The sequence below is a fragment of the Struthio camelus genome, chromosome 5 (genome assembly GCF_040807025.1).
Source record: "Struthio camelus isolate bStrCam1 chromosome 5, bStrCam1.hap1, whole genome shotgun sequence".
Classification (NCBI taxonomy): Eukaryota; Metazoa; Chordata; class Aves; order Struthioniformes; family Struthionidae; genus Struthio; species Struthio camelus.
The window spans coordinates 74,074,142-74,096,533 of NC_090946.1; the positions used below are offsets into that span (position 1 = coordinate 74,074,142).

At 43.9% G+C, this 22,392-nt stretch overlaps 1 protein-coding gene across 3 annotated transcripts; it reads left to right on the plus strand.

Moving 5' to 3' along the window:
- Positions 1-5,113: 5,113 nt before the first annotated feature.
- PLD4 (phospholipase D family member 4) lies at positions 5,114-20,455 on the plus strand. Of its 3 annotated transcripts, none has more exons than XM_009675564.2 (11): positions 5,114-5,448; positions 8,380-8,469; positions 10,422-10,633; positions 11,288-11,471; positions 12,777-12,897; positions 13,289-13,416; positions 13,673-13,873; positions 14,313-14,452; positions 17,115-17,280; positions 18,292-18,388; positions 19,821-20,455. In XM_009675564.2, the coding sequence occupies exons 1-11, from the start codon at positions 5,446-5,448 to the stop codon at positions 20,027-20,029; spliced, it is 1,551 nt and encodes a 516-aa protein (XP_009673859.2). In that variant the 5' UTR covers positions 5,114-5,445; the 3' UTR covers positions 20,030-20,455. The 3 variants fall into 3 exon arrangements, with proteins under 3 accessions (XP_009673859.2, XP_068803359.1, XP_068803357.1); XM_068947258.1 differs by having other exon boundaries at positions 5,375-5,448; positions 10,338-10,633; XM_068947256.1 differs by having other exon boundaries at positions 5,412-5,531.
- Positions 20,456-22,392: the final 1,937 nt, after the last annotated feature.

Here is a 22,392-nt window from a genome sequence, read left to right on the forward strand (position 1 = left end):
TCTTTTTAAAAGTTGAATCCAGCCTGGATATGACAAAGCTCCAGCAATTATGTGGTTAAAGAAAAATGTCATATATATATACATATATATATATATTGAACTTAGTTTACCTGTGTGTGAAATTCTTTTGATTTACTCTTCATTACATCACTGTCCTCCTTTCTTCCTTGAGTTCCTCTTTATGTACTTTGCATCTTTCATGGCACTTTTGAAATGCTATTAATTCCTTCTTTCCCTTCTGCACAGCCGCCAGGTGCTTGAGGGCCCCCCGGTCAGTGCAGGGTAGGACTCTGGCTCCACTTCTCTGCATTACTGCACCTCTGTGGGAAGTCACACGTGCGTGGCAGACAAAGCAGCGTTGGCCAGCAATGACCACAACACAGACAAAGGGGAAAAAAATGATTGATACCCAACCCAACCAGGATCAGTGGGAGATTTCCATCCCCTGGTGACCTCTGTATTAGATCCTTGAAAATGTGCGCTTTTATGCTTAGAGTTGGCCCTCTTCACAATGGAAGATTTTTATTAAAAAGGGAAGAAAAAAAAAAAAAAGGTCTTCTGCCTCTCCCAGAAAGCTTTCTCCAGCTTTTCTGTTTCAGCCTGTATATGCTGTGTCTGGAGAGAAAGCTTTATGTGTTCTCTAAAATACAGGTTTAAGTTGTACACTAACTATATTACCGCTGGGGAAGACTGTGGAGATGTATCGAGGGATATTTGATTTGGATGCTCTGCAAAGTGCCCTTTTGGAATCAATAGTGCATCCTCTTCATTAATTTTTAACAGTCTGACTGAATAAAAATAAGAGGTAGTGGAACTGTGGCCAAAACTATTTTCAGCATAATGAAAGCTGTTATCTGGCAGAATTTAAAAATAAACGGTAAAAGGCAGAAGTAATGATCTCCTCTGTGCATCCTCCTGCTGAGCGTACAGCTGAAATCCTACCTTGTTCTTTAACGTCCTCATCTGTGTTGGGAAATACAGAGTCTTGCTTTTTCTGTGGGTGTATAGAAAGGAGTACCAGAAAGCATTCCCATTATCAGGATTGGCAGGTTCCCTTTAAATCATCAGAGAGAGACATTCTGATTTACTGCCCTCAGGGGAAGATTTACAGACAGACCCTTATGCTTGTATTGGCTCCTGCCTCCTTTTCTACAAGGGATCTTGTGGACTGTTTAAAAGGAAGACCCTGCTAGCCTCAGCTTTTCTGGTTAGGCGGGGTTGGCTTGGAACAAGAGTGGCAATGTGGTAGTAGGGTGTGTAACTCCCTTAGGAGGGGGGCAATGATTTGCAGACAGGGCCACGGAGATGCAGAGTACCAGCAGATGCAGAGTACCAGCGTATGGGATTGTGCTTGATGGTGTTACCTAGGCACAATATTTGTTTGTTTGTTTGTTTGTTTGTTTTTTTGGATGCACTGACTGCATAGGTCTCTAAATGATGTGGGATGTGCAAGGGAAGCCAACAAATAAACAGAATAAAATACTGCTCACAAAGATGCTATTCTCAAGTTTTTTTCTCCCCCCTTAACTAAAGTTACTGAAAATATTTTATTGAAAATATTGTACTTGTCAAAGGAGCTTTCAGTGCCAGAAAAGGTTTGCTCAGACCTACTTTTTCTGCGTGTGTCAATACCCAACTCACAGGAGCTAAAGGAAAGAAAGAAAAAAACCCCCAAAATTAGCATCCGCCTGGTCAAACTTTGTAGACAAGGAAAGCTCCAGAGGTACCAGTGAAATTTGGTTTCAAGGAGACGACCTGTGGCTTGAGCATAGCAGTAATTGAAGGCAGCTGCCAGCTGTTAAGGGTGATGTGTTTCCCCTGGGTGAGGATCTCCCTTCTGCCTGTTGATAGCCTGGCAGGCTCGAAGAGGATGGGTCATAACAGAGGGGGTAATGCAGCTTCATCACAGCAAAGCTTCTCTGTGGGAGTGAAAAAAAGTGTTCTTTATCTTCAGGTGGATGTGAGAATAGTGGCTGCATCAGGCCAGTGATTTCCTTGAGTTGCTAGGTGCTTTGCAAATCAAAGGGGAGGAATGTAATTTATGTAATACAAAGCCAGATATGTTAAAGATGGAGAGAATATTCTGAAGTTTTTCCTAATACTTGTAGTTCTTATTTCCCAGCTGCAGTTGGAAGGCAAGTGCCACACAAGAGGAGCAACAAGACTGAGACAGCAAAGGGCCTTCTGAAAGAGTAATCGTCAGAGCTGAGCAAATCAATGATTTTTCTTAAATCAAAATGAACATTATTTCAACCAAAATCCAAATGATAAATTTTATTGTTTTATAAATGATAAATTTTAGATTGACAAAATGAAATTGACAAATGATAATTTTTAGATTGAACAAAATGTTTCAATTTGTGTTAAATGTTTCAAGTGAAATGAGTCTAAAGTTAGATGCTTCAGTGTATTTATTGAATGTTCTAAACAATGGAAGTTCAGGAAATCTTGAAAAATATTTTCAGACAAAAATGTATTTAGACTTTGAAACTCTCTCTAGGCTTGTTGGCTTAAACAGTTCACCCTGCTTAACCTGAAATGACAAATTGTTTCAGCTAATTTGAGTATACAGTTTTTTGACAAAAATAGTATAAACAGAGCAGTTTTCTCTTCAACTATATGGACTCTGGCTGTTTCTGCCTCCCATCTTTTTGTTTACAGCTGGTGTTCAGAGCCTAGATGGTTAGTCCTCATGAAAAAGAAAGCATAAATTTGTAGTAATCTCTACTGTAATAGCAACGTTCTCATTTATTATTAGCTCTTTGAGAAGAAAGCATGTTAGCCTAGCAGCTTCTCCTTAGCAAACCTCCCACATATACGTTAAAAGATGTTGCACTCTACGTTGCAGTGTACCTTTCTAGCAAGTTGGAGTCAAAGCATGTTTTTTAGAGGGAGTGTGTTAACCACAGAGTGGCATACGACTCTAAGGCGAGAGTATTTACTTTGTGTGTAAGAAGGTAGCAAGCCAGCCAGAGCAACTGGTGGAAGGAGCCTTGTCTGAGGGACAGAGAAGAGGAGGAATAAATAAGATTGTTTGCACCAAAACTTGACCATCTCTTCTCCCGCCTCCCCACGTCGTATCAGTTGGTCAAATAAACCATCTTACTTCTCCGCACAAACTTGCTAACATCCTTAAAGACTCATAGCTACAACACTGCTAGTTAGATCAGAAATGTGTAATTGATGTTGGGCTGGTTTGTGAGGTCAGATAAGCAGAGGGAAACCAGGCCTTTGTGATTCAGAAAGGAGGACAACGAGATTAGTCGGAGTTGTACGTTAGAGAGCTGCCAAGAATGGGGAGAAATATGATTCCTTTTTCTGGAAACATGTTTTTTGGGAACTGTTGTTTCCAAGTGGTCTCTGGAAACCAGTCCCTTTTCACTGTCTCAAGTTAATTATTCATAAACTCGTAAGCACATGAAAAGCCATTTCTGAGAATCCTGGCTAGAGATTGCTTGTGCTCTATCATTCAGAGTCAGAAACTTCAGGGAGAGGTAGACACTGGGTGGTCTGCAGAGGAAAGTAACGCTTATTTTGAGTAGGAGCTTGTGCTGTTGGAGAGTTGATGGTCCTGTGATACAGCCCAGCCTCTCTTAGTCTGAACTAAATTGGTGATACTGGAACAATTAATGATTCTTCAGTTGCATGGAGACAGGAGGTGGTTGTTAGCTCACACTTCCAAACTTGTATTTAATACATAAAGGAAATATTAATAAACAAGTATGACGTAACATTACTTTAGTGATATAGCTGGTAGTGACCAAAGGTAAAGTCTGAACATAATACAAGTATGCCGCTTCTTGTGTGGTAAAATCCTGAACTCACTGAAACCAGTGGCAGCTTTTGCTATTTATGTCAGTGTAATTCATGCCAGGATTTCAGTCCTGCATATAAACAGAGCAATGCATCTTGTTGCTAAGCTTGCTTATGTACACATCACAGACAGTGACTTGAATTCATTAGGCACTTGGTTGAAACACTTATCTTGGATGCTTAGTCTCTCTCTGAAGTCAGTGGAGGGGCAGGGGCACTTTCCAGAAGAAATTGGGACTTTTGGCGCAGTGGCTCTCTGGACTGGCCTTTCTGTGGACTGCAGAGGACGCCTGAGTCAAGCAGGATCCTGACTTCAGTTTTGTGGTAACTTGAGTTTAAGGGGATGGCAGTAGGCCTTCAACTTGACCCAGCGCTATTCTGATGGAGATTTGGGATGGTCTTAGTGACAGGTCATTGTGTAGGGCAACAGCCCAGAGACAAATTCAGGAGAGTGCTGGTTGGTCAGACAGGCATCCTATCTCCTCCACTGTCATCTTTTTTCTTGCTTTTTGGCCCTCTTTGAGTCATTGCTTATGCTTTGGTCACAGAGGAAGCAGAGGATTTTTAACACCTTCATTTTTCCAGAGAAGGGCCTCTTTCTGCTGTATCCTGACCTTTCCTCTGGTACCTCCTAGCTTTTCCATTGACAGTGGTGTATGACAAGATATTATAAAGCCTCATGAACCTTCTTAGCTCTCAGGAGTCTCCCCAACTCTTTTCCCTGTACAGCAATCTTCCTCAGATGCTGAACTAGGGAATTACATCCTTCAGTTCAATGGGATCAAGTCTCAAGGAACTGTTGGGAGGGTGACAGCAGGGTTGCTATACTGAGTCGTATCAACAGAGGTACAGCCTTTGGATTCTTGCAGTTGACTGAGAGGACATCGTTTCTTAGAAGATGCCTCACACTTAACATGCGCATATAACCTTCTCCCTCAAAAATTTCACTGCAAATTCCAAATATAATTTGTTTAAGATGAGGGTTGTAAATGGCATTATTTCAAAGGAGCTACCTTGCTCCCTTAGGCTAGTCCAAGTGAAGAATGTCCCCTTGAGAACAAAGGGGGAGCAAAGAAGGGCAGATTAGACAGGGGACTTTACTAAGCACAGTGCCTGCTAGAGGATCTGGGTAGAGAGGTGGTTTTGGAGGGGTTTGATACTTTGGTTTAAAATGAAGCTTCTGGTAAGTTCAGCAATGAAGCAGAGAGAATACTGCCATGTCTGGTACAGATACTACACTGAAAATTGACTACTCCTTTCAACTGAAGTCTTTTAATGCTGACCTAGGCTCTGCTCTTACACCACTGAAGGCAGTAGGAATTTAGCCATTCAGCTCAGCGTAAGCAAGCTCAGGGACTGTGGAAAGCACTGCCAGTGAGTTATGCCAAATAGGTGGAGATTAGGCCCTGAAGTCTAAGAATTCGGAAGCCACAGCTAGATGGGAACTTGGGATTTCTAACTGTCAGTAAGTGTTGTGAAATGTAAGAGGAAGTAATCTGTAGCAGGAGGAGGAAAAAAAAAAAAGAAGAACATGAAACGAATCTGCTGACTAAGAGCGTCTGCACTGTCTCTTGTAAATGTAGCTGTGAGCAAGATACGGTAGGACATCTGCAAACGAAGAGGTCTGTCAGGATGGTAAGTACTTTGAATTATTACACCATCATCTTGGGAGTGCTGGCGGTGGTAATGGAGAGATGAATGCACTTCGTTCATTTGAGGTACATAAAACAGTTTCTGGGGAAGATATTTTATACTAGAGTCTCGTCCTTGTAAGGGTTTGACATCCAGGATCTGAAACAGTCTGTCGCTGATAGAGAAAAGAAGTACCAAAAGTTATTTTGGGGGTAGGGAGAAAGCAATCTAATGTTACAAACAATAGTCTCCTGTGTGTACCCTGCAGGTCCTGGTATTAGCCTGTGTTCCAGGCAGTGAAGCAGTGCTTGTATTTATTGCTTTTGGATGAACTTTAGTCACTGAAACTGGCAGCTGGTAGAAGCCAGAAGCTTAGAGGGAGCCATGGTTAATTACTGACCAGCTACAATATTATTCTTAAGAATTCTGATTGAGTCTATGATGTTTTCTTTCTTGAAAATTGAACTGGAAGTGGCACCCTCCCTCCCCCATCTATATATTTTTGTACAGGTCTTATGACTTGTGTATAGCAGCCAGGAGTCTAACCCATCACAGATCAAAGTTATCTGGAAGGCCTTAATTTGAACCAAATGGTAGATTGGTCTATTATGGCACACAGGAGATCTGTTCACTCTAACATTTTATGAAAAATGCTGCTTTTTGAAGCCATTTTGTAACTGCTGCTGAAAAAGAGAACTGAAACAAGCTCACTCTCACAAGCTCCGTCCTCCCGAAGCCATCGCATAGCTGTAAGTGCGCTTACAGCTGCAATCTGTCGCAGAGATACTGCTAGGATCACAACGCATACCATGGGGAGTAATTTAGCTCTGGGGGCCAGAGGGGCACCATGTCACCTACTGACACTCACTGTCATGCTGGTTCTGTGCTGCAAACCACCCTGCACAGCCAAAGGGTACAGTTTGCTACTAGATAGCCCAGCTGGTCGGGACAGCTGCCGAAGCCGCCCAGCACGGGGATAAAACGGGGCCCAGATGGTGCCATCTTTTCCCCTAGGACAACGAGACCCAGCAGCGTGCAGGGAACTTATGAGCAGCTGCCAAGGCAACCAAGGCAGCGAGTTGTGGAGCCCGCTCAGCAGCCTGGCAGGCTTTCCCTGGCCTAGGCTGACAGGCTGCTGTTGTTTTTTCAAGCATCTTTCTCCTCCTGTAGAATCCCTTTGCCTCAGACAAATGTCTTTGTCCTGTGCTTGAGACACTGTATGAACTGGGGTTTCAAGGGCAGTAGAACCTGACATTCACCCGGGAATCGCCGGCTATGTTTCACTGCTGGCAGCAGTTTGGTTTCTCCAGGGCTTGGAGAGTGAGTGTTTCAGTCTGCTGGTATTTATAGCTATTTCTGGTGTAAGTGCTTGCATCTGGATTCAGGGGCAGCAAAAGGAAGTGCTTATGAAAAGTGTGAGTAAAACCATCTTAGAACTCAGGCACTACTAAATAAAATTCGTAACAGGCAGACCCTGAAATGGAAGCTCAGATTTCATCTCTGCAGCTCTCAAATGTTTTTAAGTGTGACTGCTCATACCCTTTCCGTCTTTCTCATTCTCCCCTGTCTGCTCTTTCACCTTGGGTCCTCACTTCTCATGTCCCTCTCCCCATTGTCCCTTGTCTCCCAAGACATCCTCCATCTCTTTTGTTTGTTCCCACTAGTTCTTATGAGTTGGGTCCCACAGGAAGACTTTGAGGCTATGTCCACCCTGCGTCCAACTCCTGCCCAGACCACGCAGTCACAGCATCCACACAGAATGGTGAAGGAGGCAGGGGGAAGGGTCTGTGTGACCATGCTGTCTCACATGCTGGTGGGAACAGGCAGCATGTGCCTGTCCATTTCAGGTACCGATACCAGTGAAGATATGGCAGGACAGACTGGACAAGCCTGCTAGGGTGCTTCCTACCTCAAAACTAGCTCGAGTATGACCACCCACAGAGCAACCACGTATCTGATACCATTACAGCATGATCATACTCCAAGCTTCAAATGCCCAAGGGCTCAGAGATAGGAAGCAGTAGTTTGGGGACTGGACAGGTGGCGATATCATCTGATATCACTTTTTGAAATCTGCCATACCCCAGCATGTGCCTCTTGCTTCTGAGCATGAAAAATGATAGCTGATTCCTGTAGGGTAAATTCTCCCCTGCAGGGATGATTCATGACCTCTTAGGCACGTATGAAGTGTTTGATTTGAGTGTTTGAGAAGGCAAATAAGGGGAGCAGCCAAATACCCTTGCCCTAACATCTATTTTGAATCTTGGGCATATTTTGGTATTTGTCCTTGTGGATGCCTCTGCAGGTGATAACACAAGACTAGGAGCAATCTTGCCTAAAGAGGAACAGAAGTTAACTTATTTCCTAGGGTCATGGTTGCCACGGAAGGAAAGAGCAGCTTAGATCTTAGCCTACTTCATCCACGTCCCATTAAGAGAGTCTCTTCCTAAAGAGACACCAATACTGAAGACAATTCACGCGTGCAGGGGAAGAGCAGGAGACTTAACAAAGTCACAAACACTTTGACGTTGATACTGTACACTGTCTCCCATGGCTTGTGCACTTTATTATTGCTTGTTGGCAAGTGTGTTAGTTTGCATCAGGACAAAAGTGGGTGTTGAAGGATAACTTGAAGAGGCAGCGATGCAGTTGCTTACACATTAATTACTGCCATGTTTTTTATGCATAGACAGCACCGAGGGAAACTGCAGGGGACTGTCTCTCTCTCTCTCTCTCTCTCTCTATTTCCCTTTGGAATCTGTTAATGTCACTCAAGATCCATAATACAGTGAGAACGTTTCACAGATCTGTACTTAAATCTCAGAGCACTATACGAAGCAATGGCAGTAACTTGGTTTTCTGTCTGTAACTGACTTTATACAAATGTTGCCATAAGGCTTTATTTTTCCCCTTGCATACATTTCTGTTTTTCAGATTGTGAAAAAAGCATTAAAAACATCCCTGATGTTTAATGAGTCCTCCAACATGAAATTAAGCGCGAACAATCAAAAAGGCGTCAAAATGGTAATTATTTGGATACACTACATTTGCTTACAAGAGCTGAGATTACACTGACAATTCTGAAGAGAAATAACAGATTAAAAAGAATGGTTTTGTTGCCTGTTTTAGAAGCCCATGCAGGTTTTGATCCTATTGTAAAGAAGTGAGTGACAAAACCCTCATTAATTTATCCAGTAGGCTGATCGAACCTTGCCGAGAGGGAATAATGTGGAGCCTAAACCTGCAGCCTTTGCTCAGGAGAGTAATCCTCGTTCAATAAGCACAGAGGCTAATGAGGACCAAATAAGTAAACGGAGTTAGTATTTCTTCTGGTGATGTAAATCAGAACTGACTGAAGTCAGTTTCTGTGAACATACGCTATTCTGTACAAAGCAAGTGGAATTTGGTCCATGTAACACATACGACGCAATTATTTCTAAGACTTCATTTGCCACTTTTACCCTACTTTGGGAGGTCTTGTGGGTGTCGCATATCATTGGAATAACTATCATTTAGGCTTAGTCTGAACATAACAAGTTTCTGGAATTATTGGATTTATTCAGGGTGCTTAGAGCACCCTGGACATCAGTGTCTAGCGTGGTGACAGCCAGGGTATGACTTCAAAATAGCTCTCTCTATCTTACGCATTGTCTTCTAAAACCTGTGAGATGCTTACGTCTTGCCAACATGTTCCTGGGATAAAACTCTGAACTGCTACGAACTACCGGGATTTTTTTGACATCAATGAGAGGAAGAACAGGTCAGGAGGCAAAATTTTAAGTATATCATCAGTTTAAAGGCATTTTTCTCATTCTAGGTCAAATCACTGTCTGAAATTGATGGTAGATCCTGAGAAAAGCATACAAAGTGAAAAATAAGAAACTTTATCCATATAAAAACCTAAATGGATGTTTTCGGAGCCACCTGGGACATTTGCCATTGGGTTGTTTACAGTGTATATGACAGCTAAAGAGTAAAACTGGTGCCTGCACAGTTTTCTTACCTATCATTTTGGGAGTTCACGTTTATAGCTACAGCCTCTAGACAACTGCCAGAATGGGTTCCCCTGCCTGGAGGTCTGAAAGCTCAGCTCTGTGAAGCACAGACTGCCTGCTATGCTGGTGGGAGTTCCCAGCTCCCAAGAATTGCCAGAGGGACAAGACATGATAATGGTCAAGAGGAGCTGCTCTGCACTGGCAGTTGTCTTTTTCTCCTTAATACAGAGCACACAAGGCCTGGTGCTGTGAGTTTCAGAATGAGTAGCTGGACTCCAGATCTGGGTACACCAAGTAGCTCGGATATATTTTCTTTTCATCCACATTCCAAAAAAAAAAGGAAGTACAGAAAAAAGGAAATAAAGCTGATTAACTGCACCAGAACTGTGAGGAAATACTGTTCACTCACCATATGGATAAATGAGATTTGTGCAGTTTCCCTTAAGTAAATGGGGTTCAAGTTAGAAGGCAAAAACAAAATTTGTTCAGAAACCACAAAATGTCCTTCTGTTTCTGACTTACATTTTCAGACCTATTTCTTTTGCCCACATCATAACCTTCCTCATTATGGTAGTGCTGGGCTTGATTCCACAACTAACATTATGTTAGTTATACATTATATTATTTCTTTGTTTTGTTTTTGGTATAAATTTTATTGAACTCCCATTCTTTTTGTGCTAAAAAAAAAAATCATTTCTGATAGAGTTTGGGGAAGAAACAAGCTTTTGATACGTTGGCACAGGAAAAATTAAAACAAAAGTAATATCTTAGTCCTCCCATAAACCAACATCTGTATAGCTTGTTGTCCTTGCTTTAAGTGATGTATCTAAGTATACTGTTTGCCAGTAGCTGAAAGCAGAACTATTGTTCAGTGATTTACTTACTTACCTGCAACAGGTGTCCATCCATTAGCTGGTGTATCAGTGACTTGAAGATCACTTGAGAAGAGTCAAATCTTACCCTATTTGGCTTCTGTTCTAGCTCCCAATCTTAGGGGCAATTTTGATGCTTGGTCTTGTTGTCCTTGTGGCTATTCATTTTATGGAACAAGATACCATAGTTGAACCTGAGGAAGAAGAAACAATTGTCAGCATTTATCAAGAGACGGAGGAGGAGCAAGTCCTCTATGGGGATCTCCTAGGGGACAGAATAACTGAAGAGGACGCTACCAACAAATCCAACGATTCCTGCAGGTAAGCTGAGCCTCTAGTTTCATGGAGAAATAATGACCTGGTAGAGAAGTAGCTGATAAAGTACTACTAATTTGGGAATTGGGCAAGTAGTGTAGGTATTGGGTCATTAGTAGTTGCTTAGTATGATGGCTGGTAGCAGCAGTATCACAGCTCCACTGCTGTAGCTGTGCCTGCACATTCAGCCCAGCTCTGCAGGTGCTCCACTGCCTCCAACCATCCTCCCTTCTGTGGCAGCGGGTGGGAGGGCAGCAGGGCAGGCAACAGGCAAAGCAGCCCTCTGCCGAGCTCACCCTCTTTCAGAGGCTGGAGGGGCCAGTGGGTGTTTATCACTAGGAGAGGGTACCAAAGTGACAGACAGCCCCAGGAAGGAATTTTTTGCCTCATCCCTATGATGGTAAAATTCAAAGTTCAGAATGGCTACTGAGAAGCCATTTTGCTGGATTTGGGAGGACAAGGTACATATGCTTAGCTATAAAAACTGGACTGGAGATAGATAGAAAAAAATCCCAGCTTGTTTGTCCAATTCAGGTTGTTTGCTGCTGGGGTTAACTTTCAAAATAGCCTACTGTACTGCGTGACAGGGTGCTGGCTTTCCTGCAACGTGTCCCTTTGTGTCACAGTTGTTTGTTTCATGGTACGCAATTGCCGTTGCAGCTTTGAACTTGTGGAAAATGTGCCTTATGACCTAGCTTTTGAGATAAATAGCACTGCTGCCAAACCCTTGTACAGAGCCTGGATGAGTCTCCTCGATATAGCCCAGGAAAAAATTCATGTAGCTTCTTACTATTGGTCTCTTACTGGGAAAGATATCAACGTCACCGATTCATCTTCAAAACAGGTAGGAGAAAATCAACAACAAGCACATCTGTGGCTGTATGTCCCATGTACGTATGGCAGATTGACTGTGTGGTCTGTCTCCCAGCAACATCATTTGACTCCTTCCTGCAAACCCAGAAGGGTTTTCCATGCTGGTCTGAAGCAGCATGCCCATTTTCCTCTTCAAGCTTTCCTCCTAGACTCTATCTGGGCTTTGTCCATATCTCTGAATATTTCTATCCTGTGTTTTAAAAGCAGCCAAGAGGTCAGCCTCAAAACCACACTCGCCTATCTTGCAGATGTGGTTGGGCAGCTGGTGGCATGGCTGAAGAGCCTACAGGATGCTGTATTCCCAAGGGAGCACACCAGTCCACACAGGCTATCTGGAAGAGTCAGAAAGCAAAGCCTGCTGGGCTTTTGGCTGCTTCAGAGATTGCTTTTTCCCTGTGTACAGACATAGCATCTGTGCTGTCCCGTTTGACAGGCGTCCTCGAACCACGCCATCAGAGAGTAGCTGAGGACGTCTGTTCTTCTTTGCAGGGTTCTCCTCTGGGGCACCTTCTGTGACTAGGCTTCCTGCACAGCCTCTCTGCGTCCATTTCCAATAGTAAATGATACAGGCCAGGGCACTGGTCTGTGGCTGGCAGGCTCAGCCACTGGTCCGTGACCATCCGTCATGCTTAATTGCTAAGGTGTTCCTTGGCGCAGTTTTGGTGAGTGACAGCTAGCAATCTCCCAGGCAATCCTGGGCAGGGTCTGGAGCACAGCAGAGGCAGAACGGACAAGGCCGCTTTATTTTGAGCAGGTAGAGAGTTTAGCCATCCGTCAGGAATCATGTTGTTTGCCTGCCGGGCCAGAGACCAGATGCTGGCCTGTTTATCACTACGGATGTAACCTCTGCCTCCCTCCTGAGGCTACTTCCTCATCATCCTCGTGGACTCTCTGGGACAACTCTCCCTAGTTTCCTTCCCAAGTGCATACAGGATTGTACGTTTACCCTTTTCCTCCATGTGAGGAGAAGTAAAAGAGACAGCTGTAGGGCTGAGGCCATCCCTTTTAAAGGGAAAGTCTTATGTCTTATAGCATTCAACGACAGAAAATACAGTTTCAGTCATACCTTTCAGTCATACCATCTTTGTTTTTTTTCTCTCTAGTTGAAACACTCCTAAAATAGGTGAAATTTCTGACCTTCCTTGTTTGGTTTCTTTAAAGGAAACATCCAGTAAAATCACTCTTACATAAAAAATGTACTACAACAAAATATAATAAATAACAATTTATAACAAACAATATTAACGAGCAATAAATAACAAAAAATATCATGCAGGGTGAAGATATTCTGAAGAGGTTTGAAAGATTACTTACAGAGAATGTCTCTGTGTACATTGCAGCAAGTATGCCAACTTTGGCTACAAAATCAACTGACCTTGATGTTTTAGCAAAAAAAGGTAATTATCTCACTTCAGTGATGTCCTCAGCATTTCAGTATTGCAAAAAGATGTCTGAGAGAAATTGGCCTCTGAGGTGTGCTCTGGCATGCTGCTTAAATATGCTCTGACCCTGACATCATACTGCTCACAGGATGAGCACTCTATATGCATTAGATCACAATTTCTTTGTATGTTTTTATGTCCTTAAGGATTTTTATGAAAGTTCAAGTTGTGTGTATCTTTGCAAATTATTATATTCCCAAGAATCAGTGCTTGTGAATTTGGGTAGATATCGCTGGCTACAAGTATTAGATATCTAGACATGTTGTTGCTGTCACATGAACAGTATAGATTAACATCTCCACGTGGTATCTGAAGCTTTTTTACTCCCTTCCCTATCTTTCTTTAGGGGCTCATGTTAGAAAGATCAATTTTGGACATTTGACCCGAGGTGTGTTGCACAGCAAATTCTGGATTGTAGACATGAAACACATATATATTGGTAGTGCAAACATGGACTGGAGATCTTTATCTCAGGTAAGGTCTGCTGCAGCATGTTCAACCAGTCAAACACCTTCCCATCTTCCCTCCTCCTGAAAAAATCTGGGGAAAACTCACACTCAAGCATATAACAGAGATGAAATCCGGATGACAGATCTGAGAACAAGGCATGAAATGCATTCATCATGCAAAATCATAATGTAAAATGACTGAGTTGGGCAAAGAGCAAAGAAGCCCCAGAAGGTGGAGGTGACTCTTTCCTGGGCTGCGTCATAGCTTGCTCTCTCTGCAGGTGAAAGAAGTTGGTGCTGTGATATACAACTGCAGCTGCTTAGCCAAAGATCTCTGGAAAACGTTTAGTACTTACTGGGATCTTGGACATGTTAATGCCACCATCCCATCCCCTTGGCCTCTTAATTATTCTACCAACATTAATAAGTATCATCCTCTGGAAGTAGAGGTTAATGGAACCTTGACAAAAGCCTATTTTTCTGTAAGTATGTTTTCAAATAAAAAGATTGACGGTAAAATATGCTTAATCCTTGGCGAGAGGACTCTCATTGCTTCTCAATCACTTGTGCTTCAGTTGGGTAGTAATTCATTCAACAGGTTTCTCTAGAACTACCCACAGAGTAAGGTAGGATTCAGCTAGGCTTGCTTCTGTGTGAGCCAGGATCATGTTGGCAGAGCCAGGTTTGGGCTATCAGGTCACACGGCAAGGACAGGGTGCAGGAATTCTTTAATCATATGTGGACTCAGTATGTCAGTGAGCATCTGACCCATGAGGGCATGGAATGCATGAGACGAGATAGCACTCCACCTATAACGCACTGTGCTATTGTAATGAAAACTGAGCAGACTTGAGTAGAAATGAATCAAAGTCTGTCAAAAGAAGGATGAAATAATTGACCTGCATGTTTTCCTCTTTGTAGGCTTCTCCTCCTTCATTTTGTCCAAAAGGTCGCACCCATGACCTCTTTTCCATTACCAGTGTTATCAGTGAGGCAGCGAAATTTGTCTATGTTTCTGTTATGGAATATTTCCCTACCAGCCGTTTCGTTCATCCAGAAAGGTATGATTTTAATCCTGATCAAATTGACTGTATCGGTTACTTTTCTAGCAGCTTGGGCTTTTTTTATAGGAAAAAATGTAGTATTCCCAGCCTTCTGAAATGAAAATATTCAATTTTCATGAGTTTCAGGAGGCTTTGCTCCCCAATCTCAACTGTCTTATGGGCTGCATGAAAACTGATGGTACAGCAACAATGGTATATGATACTGCCCTTGTGCTTTGCTAGCATTTTAGGAGCAACCTCTCATGCACTTCACAGAGCAAGAAATAACTGCAAAGTGCCAGACTATGGACACTCAGGTCCAACTCCATTCAAGGTACAACATACCAATTTTATAAATACAGAAAGAGAGGAATGGGAAGAGCAGAAATATACCTGAGATAAGACTTTCCAGAGAAAATATTGCACTGTTTCCCTATTCTGCTCCCATTTCTTCCTTTCTGTCTTCAGCTCTGAAGGTTCTTGAGTTCTGTCTCTGCTGCCTGCTCTTTGATACATTTGACCCATGATTTAGAGGCTGACTCTTAACTCTGTTCTTGCTGACCTCTACCGTGGTAGCTGAAATAGTCCTTAAAAGACACTTCTGGGCTTTGATTTTTCTCTTTTATAATTCCATCTAAAGACATCCAACTTCCTCAAACATGCTGGACACAAGCAGCAGCAGTTTTCAAAGAGAGAAAGGTGGTGATGACCTGGAATGATCAAACTGTGAATGGTGGACCACTGCCAAGGTCCCTGCGGGCTATCCAGGGTCACCGCAGATTTGTGCAGACTCTGCATATCAGCTTAGATCTGAGTAACAGGGAAAGTTAGTGAATCATGGGGCAACCACAAAGACTCCAAATCCTCTTAGATATGCTTAAATTAGGGTGTTTACATGCAACCAAGTACTCTGAGCATTATCTGCTTATAGCATTTCTGGATTTTCAAATATCCAAATACTCTGACTGAGAACGAACTTCAAGCAAAATACATATAGTTATGTATACAACATCGCTTGTAAAGAATAAGGTGAACTCTAGGTTACCATTTACCCACAACTATATCATGCATCATGTCTTCTGGAACGACTTTCGTAAAGCCTGTGTTGTTCAGCTGTGCATATGCAGCAGTGTGTGTTAGCACAAAGTCTGCAGGATGATAGATAGACACTGATAATTCCACTGTCCTTGGAACAAAATCTCACAGACTAACTTCCACTTGAAGGATATTTTTGTAAATAAAATGGCTTAGAGGATTTTCTGTGTCTGTTGTATGTTTGAATCTCTGCATTTCTCATCTCCTGCTTTTTGACTGAGAAAAGTCAAAAAGCTTCACAGAAAGTCTCTTTTTCCCCTTAGGAATGAGCGTGTTAATGCTCCTCATTCTTCATCCGAAGCCTTAATCCACCATTTGTGACATCTAGGGCCTGATCTGATGCAAACGAGAGTTTGAAAGGCCTAGGGAAGGCGCCCTGGGCCTCAGGCTATCTCCACAGCAACCAGCTGTAGTGTAATGAATTGAGGCTGATTAGTTCAGGTTAGGTTCTTCTAGCAGCTGAGGCAGCAGGAACAAAGCTTCTGTTTTAATGCCTGAGTGTTAATCAACTAGAAAGTGATATATTAAAAAAAATAGATATGATTCAAAAAGACTATTTCTAAATAGCATGTTTTTCCAAGTTTTCCAGGATCTACAAGTTAGTTGCAGACAGCCTGAGTCTGAAAGCACATGGCTGGTTTGTCGACTTTAATGGGGCTATACATGAGGAAGGATTTGAGGACTCAGGCCTTTGTATATGCATTAGATTAAAAGGAGTGAGTTAGGGAAATTAATTCATCATTGCTCACGGGACTAAGGGTGAGTGCTGGACCTCTCTCTGGATCAGTCTTCCAAGCTGTAATAAAGACATTTGTCTTCCTCTGCTCAGTGCTTTAATATCTATGAAACCAAAGTGTTACACAAGCTTTTGAAGCTATTAGTCCTAGGCTGTACGCTGCCCAGCCCCTAGTATTGAGTGGTTAGGTGGAGGATGCTAAAAGTTTTTCCCTATGCCGTTGCCAGCACAAGTGCCAGGAAAATTGACAGGCTCCATGTTCAGAGAGCACAGCTGTGTTTGTTATCTTGGGGGCACACTGCATACTAAATAAAGCAAGGGCTGATGGGAAGGAAGGGAGCCTTTCTGCCCTGGCTGATGGCACAGGACCACCGTGGAGACTAGAAACAGTCTCCAGGTGCCTGAAATGGCCATATTCTGCAAAACAGCTCTTTGGCTTTCCTCTGGGCTCCGCGCTGTCCTCTGCTTTGGGCTGTATGATCTGGCTTTCCATTGGAGTTGCTATTACTATTCTTAGTTTCCTAAGGAAATGAGGTTGGTAGCCTCACACTGTGTGTGTATGTGTGTAGACGCATTCATCTGCCTGAGATCGCTTTACTGAGTTGTGAACTTTTTGATCAATTTCAACCAAATTTGACAAACAGCTGGAGGTCTCAAAACACATTGGGAAAAGAAGGTAGAAGTGAGAAACCCTATTTATATCCCCAGTGAAGGTATAAGTTCTCCTCTTAAAGACATCAGGGAACTCACTTGTACATGGTGTCACTTGTGTTCTCAGTTTACTGTCAGAGCTCTCTAGTGAACCTGTTGCAGACATACCTCTCTTTCTACCCACTTTCTTTTCTCTAGATACTGGCCAGTCATCGACAATGCTCTGAGACGTGTGGCATTCAACTACAAAGTACAAATTCGGCTTCTAGTCAGCTGCTGGGCCCACACTGACCCAGCCATGTTCCACTACCTGAAGTCGCTGCGCGCTCTCAACAACCCACGTATCAACATCAGTGTCAACGTGGTAAGACAGGAAAGCTGCTTTTGAGAAGATAGCTTGAGCATTTGGGCCCCACACACTGATTCTGGTGTCTAAACTGTCAGCTGTCTGTGCAAGCAGAAGATTTTGGTGGAATGGACTGTTTCCATTGTCAGTCTGACAGTCTTAGACCCTTGAGAAAATCAGGCCCAAGTGATAACCTTCGAGAAAGCAGCTATTGCAAGGGATATTAAGGCATATGCTTGGCTGTAGCACTTGTGACAATAGCAAGACAGTAGCTGTCACTGAGCACCATGTCAGTAACAGTCTATATGGCAACTTACTGCTCTTCTTATCAACCTCTTTTTGTATGAAGTATCTTAGATGGGTCTACTTACTAACAGATTTTACAAATGAGAGCTCTGCTAGCTTCCTCTACAAAGAGACCTATTTGTCAACACTGAGTTTTATACAGAGGCTAGTCTGGGATCCATAGGGAGGGGAGGAGATGGTGTTAAGCTCCCAACACGGTGTAGACACCTGGACATAGAGGAGTAACAGAAGTAAGGTGCAATGATTTTTATTGCATAAAAGGAATAGAAATTTTAGATTTTAGTAAGAGTTAACACAAAAAGTGAGACATTATTGACGGCAGTGCCGTTTGTGTCTGTGATCAGTCCATTCTAGTACAAAATAACAGCAGCAATCAGTGGTAAATGCAGATCTATTAAACAGCTGCCTAAAACTGCATTTAATTGTCTGCCTCATAATGATAATAGCTGTGTCACTAATGGAACATTGTGAAGCAAACATTATCGTTATCTGATCTCAATTGCTTATCCAGTTTTATGTCTAGTGGAAGTACTATTTGTTAGTTTTTTTGGATAATAGCAGAATCTCTTTTATGGTGCTTTTAATATTAGTGGGGAATATTCTCTTCCCTTCTTTCTGTATTATTCTATTCTTCGAAAATATGAAAAATCCGCCTCGTTCAATTATTCAGTCTGCTCCTCACTCTGGTATTTCTATATGTGTTTTTAATTTCTCTCCATTTAGAAACTCTTCATTGTTCCAGTTCTGAATCACACAAACATTCCTTATGGGAGAGTTAATCACAACAAATATATGATCACTGATAAAGCAGCCTATATTGGTATGTATTCCATTATTCCAAACAGTTACATTATCTTCAGATATATACTACTGGGACTGAGATAGGATGGGGTGCAATATCAAAACAGAGCTAATTTTGCTAGATTGAGTAAATAAACATATCAAAGTATATGGCTTTATCACACTGTCTGCCCTGGGTGAAGAAGTAGAGATGTGAAAGAGAGAAAATAATGTAGGTCAAGTTCAGCAAGAGATTATTTCATATGATTGTGAACCATTAAGAATGGAGTGTGACAACTCTTGAGCACGCAATCTGTGACAAGCAGAGTAGGAATTTCACAGACTATGCTCAGAGTGATGCAGCGGCAGCTATTGCTCTAGTATGTAACATTATCGTGCTTTAATGAAAAGAAATTGCTGGGAGGAATTAATTCCACGCACTGTTTGTTGAACAGAACTCTAGGAACGGAAATGAGAAAACAAAAGTATCAATCGCTGCTCAATTCCTGACAGTCATGAGGGTGATTATTTCTCAGTCACATTTTAAGATCCCTTAAAAAAGGGAATGTGAAAGGGGTCTGTCATTTCAGTCAGCTCAACCTCCAAGCAATGCAAACCAGCAAATAGCCAGATATTCCAGCGGGCTGAGGACTGGCACCTCCAATCGACTTCAAGAGAATTTGTTTCTTACTAAGTTGTCTCTTGAAGAGAGATATGCAGATAATTTGTTTTCCTGCCTAAGCACCTTCTGGAACTGACAGAAGAATTTACTGGCTAAAGTGAGCACCACTAAGGGCTAAAATGTGTATTTTTGGACAATGTTTGATGCTCTTAATAATGGTGGCTGTGGAGCAAGATTCAGGCAATATTTATAGCTGGATTCCCAGTTTTGCCTGGCAAAACTGGTTATAAGCAGGCGTTGCACATTTAACTCAAAACAACTACTGAGGATTTATTCATCAAGAGTCCAGTTTCTCCTTTTCTTTTCCTTTAACAAGTAAAATTCTGCTCTGAAGCTTATTTTCTGTTATTCCTTTGCTCCTGACAGTGTACAAACGGCTTGAGATTATTTTACTGGTAGCATACTGGCCCACAGAAAAAGAGATAATTAAGTACTTTTTTTTTTTTTTAATGAAGAAGTCTCTATCAAACACTGGCTTTTCCACTTCTTAACATCCAGATGCTGCACTTTATTCCCAAATTTATAATGAGTAGATTCACGCATCTCTGCCACAGGCCTGAAGGAATCAGACTTATGAAGCTTCAGGGCAGCGGCTGATACTGACTTTCTAAAGTTGAAGTCTGAAATAAGAAAGAGGTGACCTGATTTTTGCTGCTCCATTGGCCCTAATGAGATTTGCCGTTGTACAGCAAATCAGCAGACTCGGGCAATGTGTACTTAACAAGTATGAAGATCAAATAAAAAGCTGAAAAAGGAATGTTTTCTAATTAGCTACTTTTCCATTGCATAGGGACTTCCAATTGGTCAGAAGATTACTTCATTAATACAGCTGGCGTGGGACTAATTATCAAACAGAATTCAACCAACCTGCAAAGAAGGCAACTGCCTATCCAGGAGCAACTGAAAAACCTTTTTGAGCGAGACTGGAATTCCAAATATTCAGTGAATTTGGAAGATGTGCATGGGCAGAAAGACTGTAACTGGGGAGGCAGATTATGATGTGAATTGAAATACAAATTTAAAATAGAAACAAAAAGATATTTAAATCTTGTTCCCTGTGAACTTTTTTCTGTGTCTTCATCAGAGAAATCACTTACTTCCTCCTGGTGTCCAAACCGTTTGATGATGTGAGAACTTCTCCTAGTTGAGTCCACCTACATAGTCATTAGTCAGAGAATGACATTTTCTTTGCTGTATATGATTACCCCATCTTAGAGTTAATGAAATGTATACCTAATAATGTAACAAGCTATCTGACATTAAAGTGGACATGGAAGGCATAACCAGATATTACAGAAACAGAATATTATTGCTGTGCTGTGCTGTCTGAGGAAGCTATATATTTCAACATTAATGTTCCGCTAACAGTGTTTGCTTATGTGTGTTTAAGCATTTTTAAAATAAAATAAAAAATTAGAGCTATAAGATTTGAGCCATATAAGCAACGACATATAATACTAAGGGCACATTTTAAAAAGCATTTAAGCGTTAAAGGTGCAGGGACGTACCTGTATTTAAGCCTCTGGAGACCAATTGCCAATCAGAGTTAAATGTCTTGAGCTTTAAATCTTGGGGCTATCTTCCAGCTCAGTCACTCCAGATCCCTGCGTACACGGGAGCGCTTGGATGCGCCTGGGCACGGGTGCCAGGTAACTAACCGGATGGAGGGAGAGGGTGAAGCTGCGGCAAAGGTGCTCGTGTGGCAAAGCCGTCCCATGGATCGCGCTTTGACAGCCAGCTTGCTTTTTTTTAGGGCTGTCCCAGCGCTGGCCGTGATAGACGTGAGCCAGCTGTTGTCCACGTTGGGTCACCGGGCTGCCTTTTGCCCCACGTGCACGGGGGGGGCCCCAGACATGGCCTCGTGTCCTTACGTCCTTCTCTGCCGCTGCGAGGCGGGTTCTGCCCTGGGGGTCTCTCTCCACAGGGGTCATGGGCACCCACCAGCAGCTCTTCTGAAAGCCCCGTTACCCCTTTGGTTGAGGGGTGATGTTAGGGTGCAACATGGGGCAGACCGCTATGTTTCTGGGAAGCAGGGGAGCACAGGTGTCCCCACAGAGCTGCCCCATACCTGGGGCTGCCCTCGGCCGCCCTGTTCCCTCCCGCGTCCATGGGACAGGCTCCCTGTCACGTAGAGAGCAGCCAGCTCACATGGCACGCCGACGGTCGTCTCCGGTGGGGTGGCTGCGCGGCCCTGCTGAGAAGAGCAGCTCCCACAGGCAGGAGCGGCAGCTGCCTCGGCAGCAGCTCTTCTCAGCCAGGGAGCGGGGTTGAGCTCGGCCAGCTCAGCTCCCGGAGCGGGGATGCGCTCAGGCCCTGGTGGTCCGGACGCGGCACAGAGCCAGGCTGCCCGCCCCAGCCTCGCCGCCGGCAGAGCCCTGGGACACGTGGGACACCCGGGAGCTGTCAGTGCTCCTTGTGGCCCTGCCAGTGGTTGCAAGAGCCAGGTGACTTCCCTGCTGCCTTCCATCACCGCTTCCTGCCCCCCCCTCCCTTGGCTTTGGCCATGCTCCAGAAGGGGACACTTCCCTTCTCCGGAGGCCATCCCACCAGCCCTCATGCAAGACGGCCCACCCTCCAGAGCAGGCCGTGCTCCCCTGGCTCCCGACGGGCTGCAGCGGTGGGTACGGTGCGGTCCCCTCGCGGCCCCTGCTCCGTGCCCTCTGGGAGCGCAGTTCGGGGAGCTGCAGGTCTGTGGCACGCTGCCAGTGACGGGGGACGTGGTCTGGGTCTTCACCGCTTGGGAATGGTGTTGCTGGGCCAGCACAAAGCTTGGCCGGAACAGCTCCTGGCGTCTTTTGGTTAAGCACGTTTATGCCACCTGATGTGGCATAAGTCATGGGGGGGGCGTGGTAGGTACCTCTCACAGGGATCCCCCCCCCCCCCAGACAACGGCAAGGCAATGCAGCGCCGGGCAGGCGTCCCCCGCCCCGCTCCCCGGCGTCCTCGCAGAGGAGCTGCGTGGTCAGGGCAGGCTTGGGGCCGCTGTGTCTCCTCTCCCAGCTCGGCCGCGCTGCTGTGGGGCTTGGCCGCCACAAGATGGTGGTGTCTGAAAACGCTAGCGTCGCTCTAAGCCAAGCAGCGTGTTTATGGTGTGGCAGGCCCGCCCTGGCAGAGGGTGAAGGGGAGGTTAAGGGAGATCGGAGAGGCTCAGGAGATGGCGCAATGTTAGATGACTCCAAGAAGAGCATGTGGAGCCGGAATGAGAGCTTTTCGCTCTGGGATTGATGTGCAGCCAGGGAGAGCGCGTGCGGGAGAGCCTACAGCGAAAGCGCGGCGCGTGGCTCCTCTGCACGGCTTCAGAGACGGGCCGGGCAGACGTCCAGCTCCAACACTCCCATCTCCACAGCTCTGAAACCGTACCA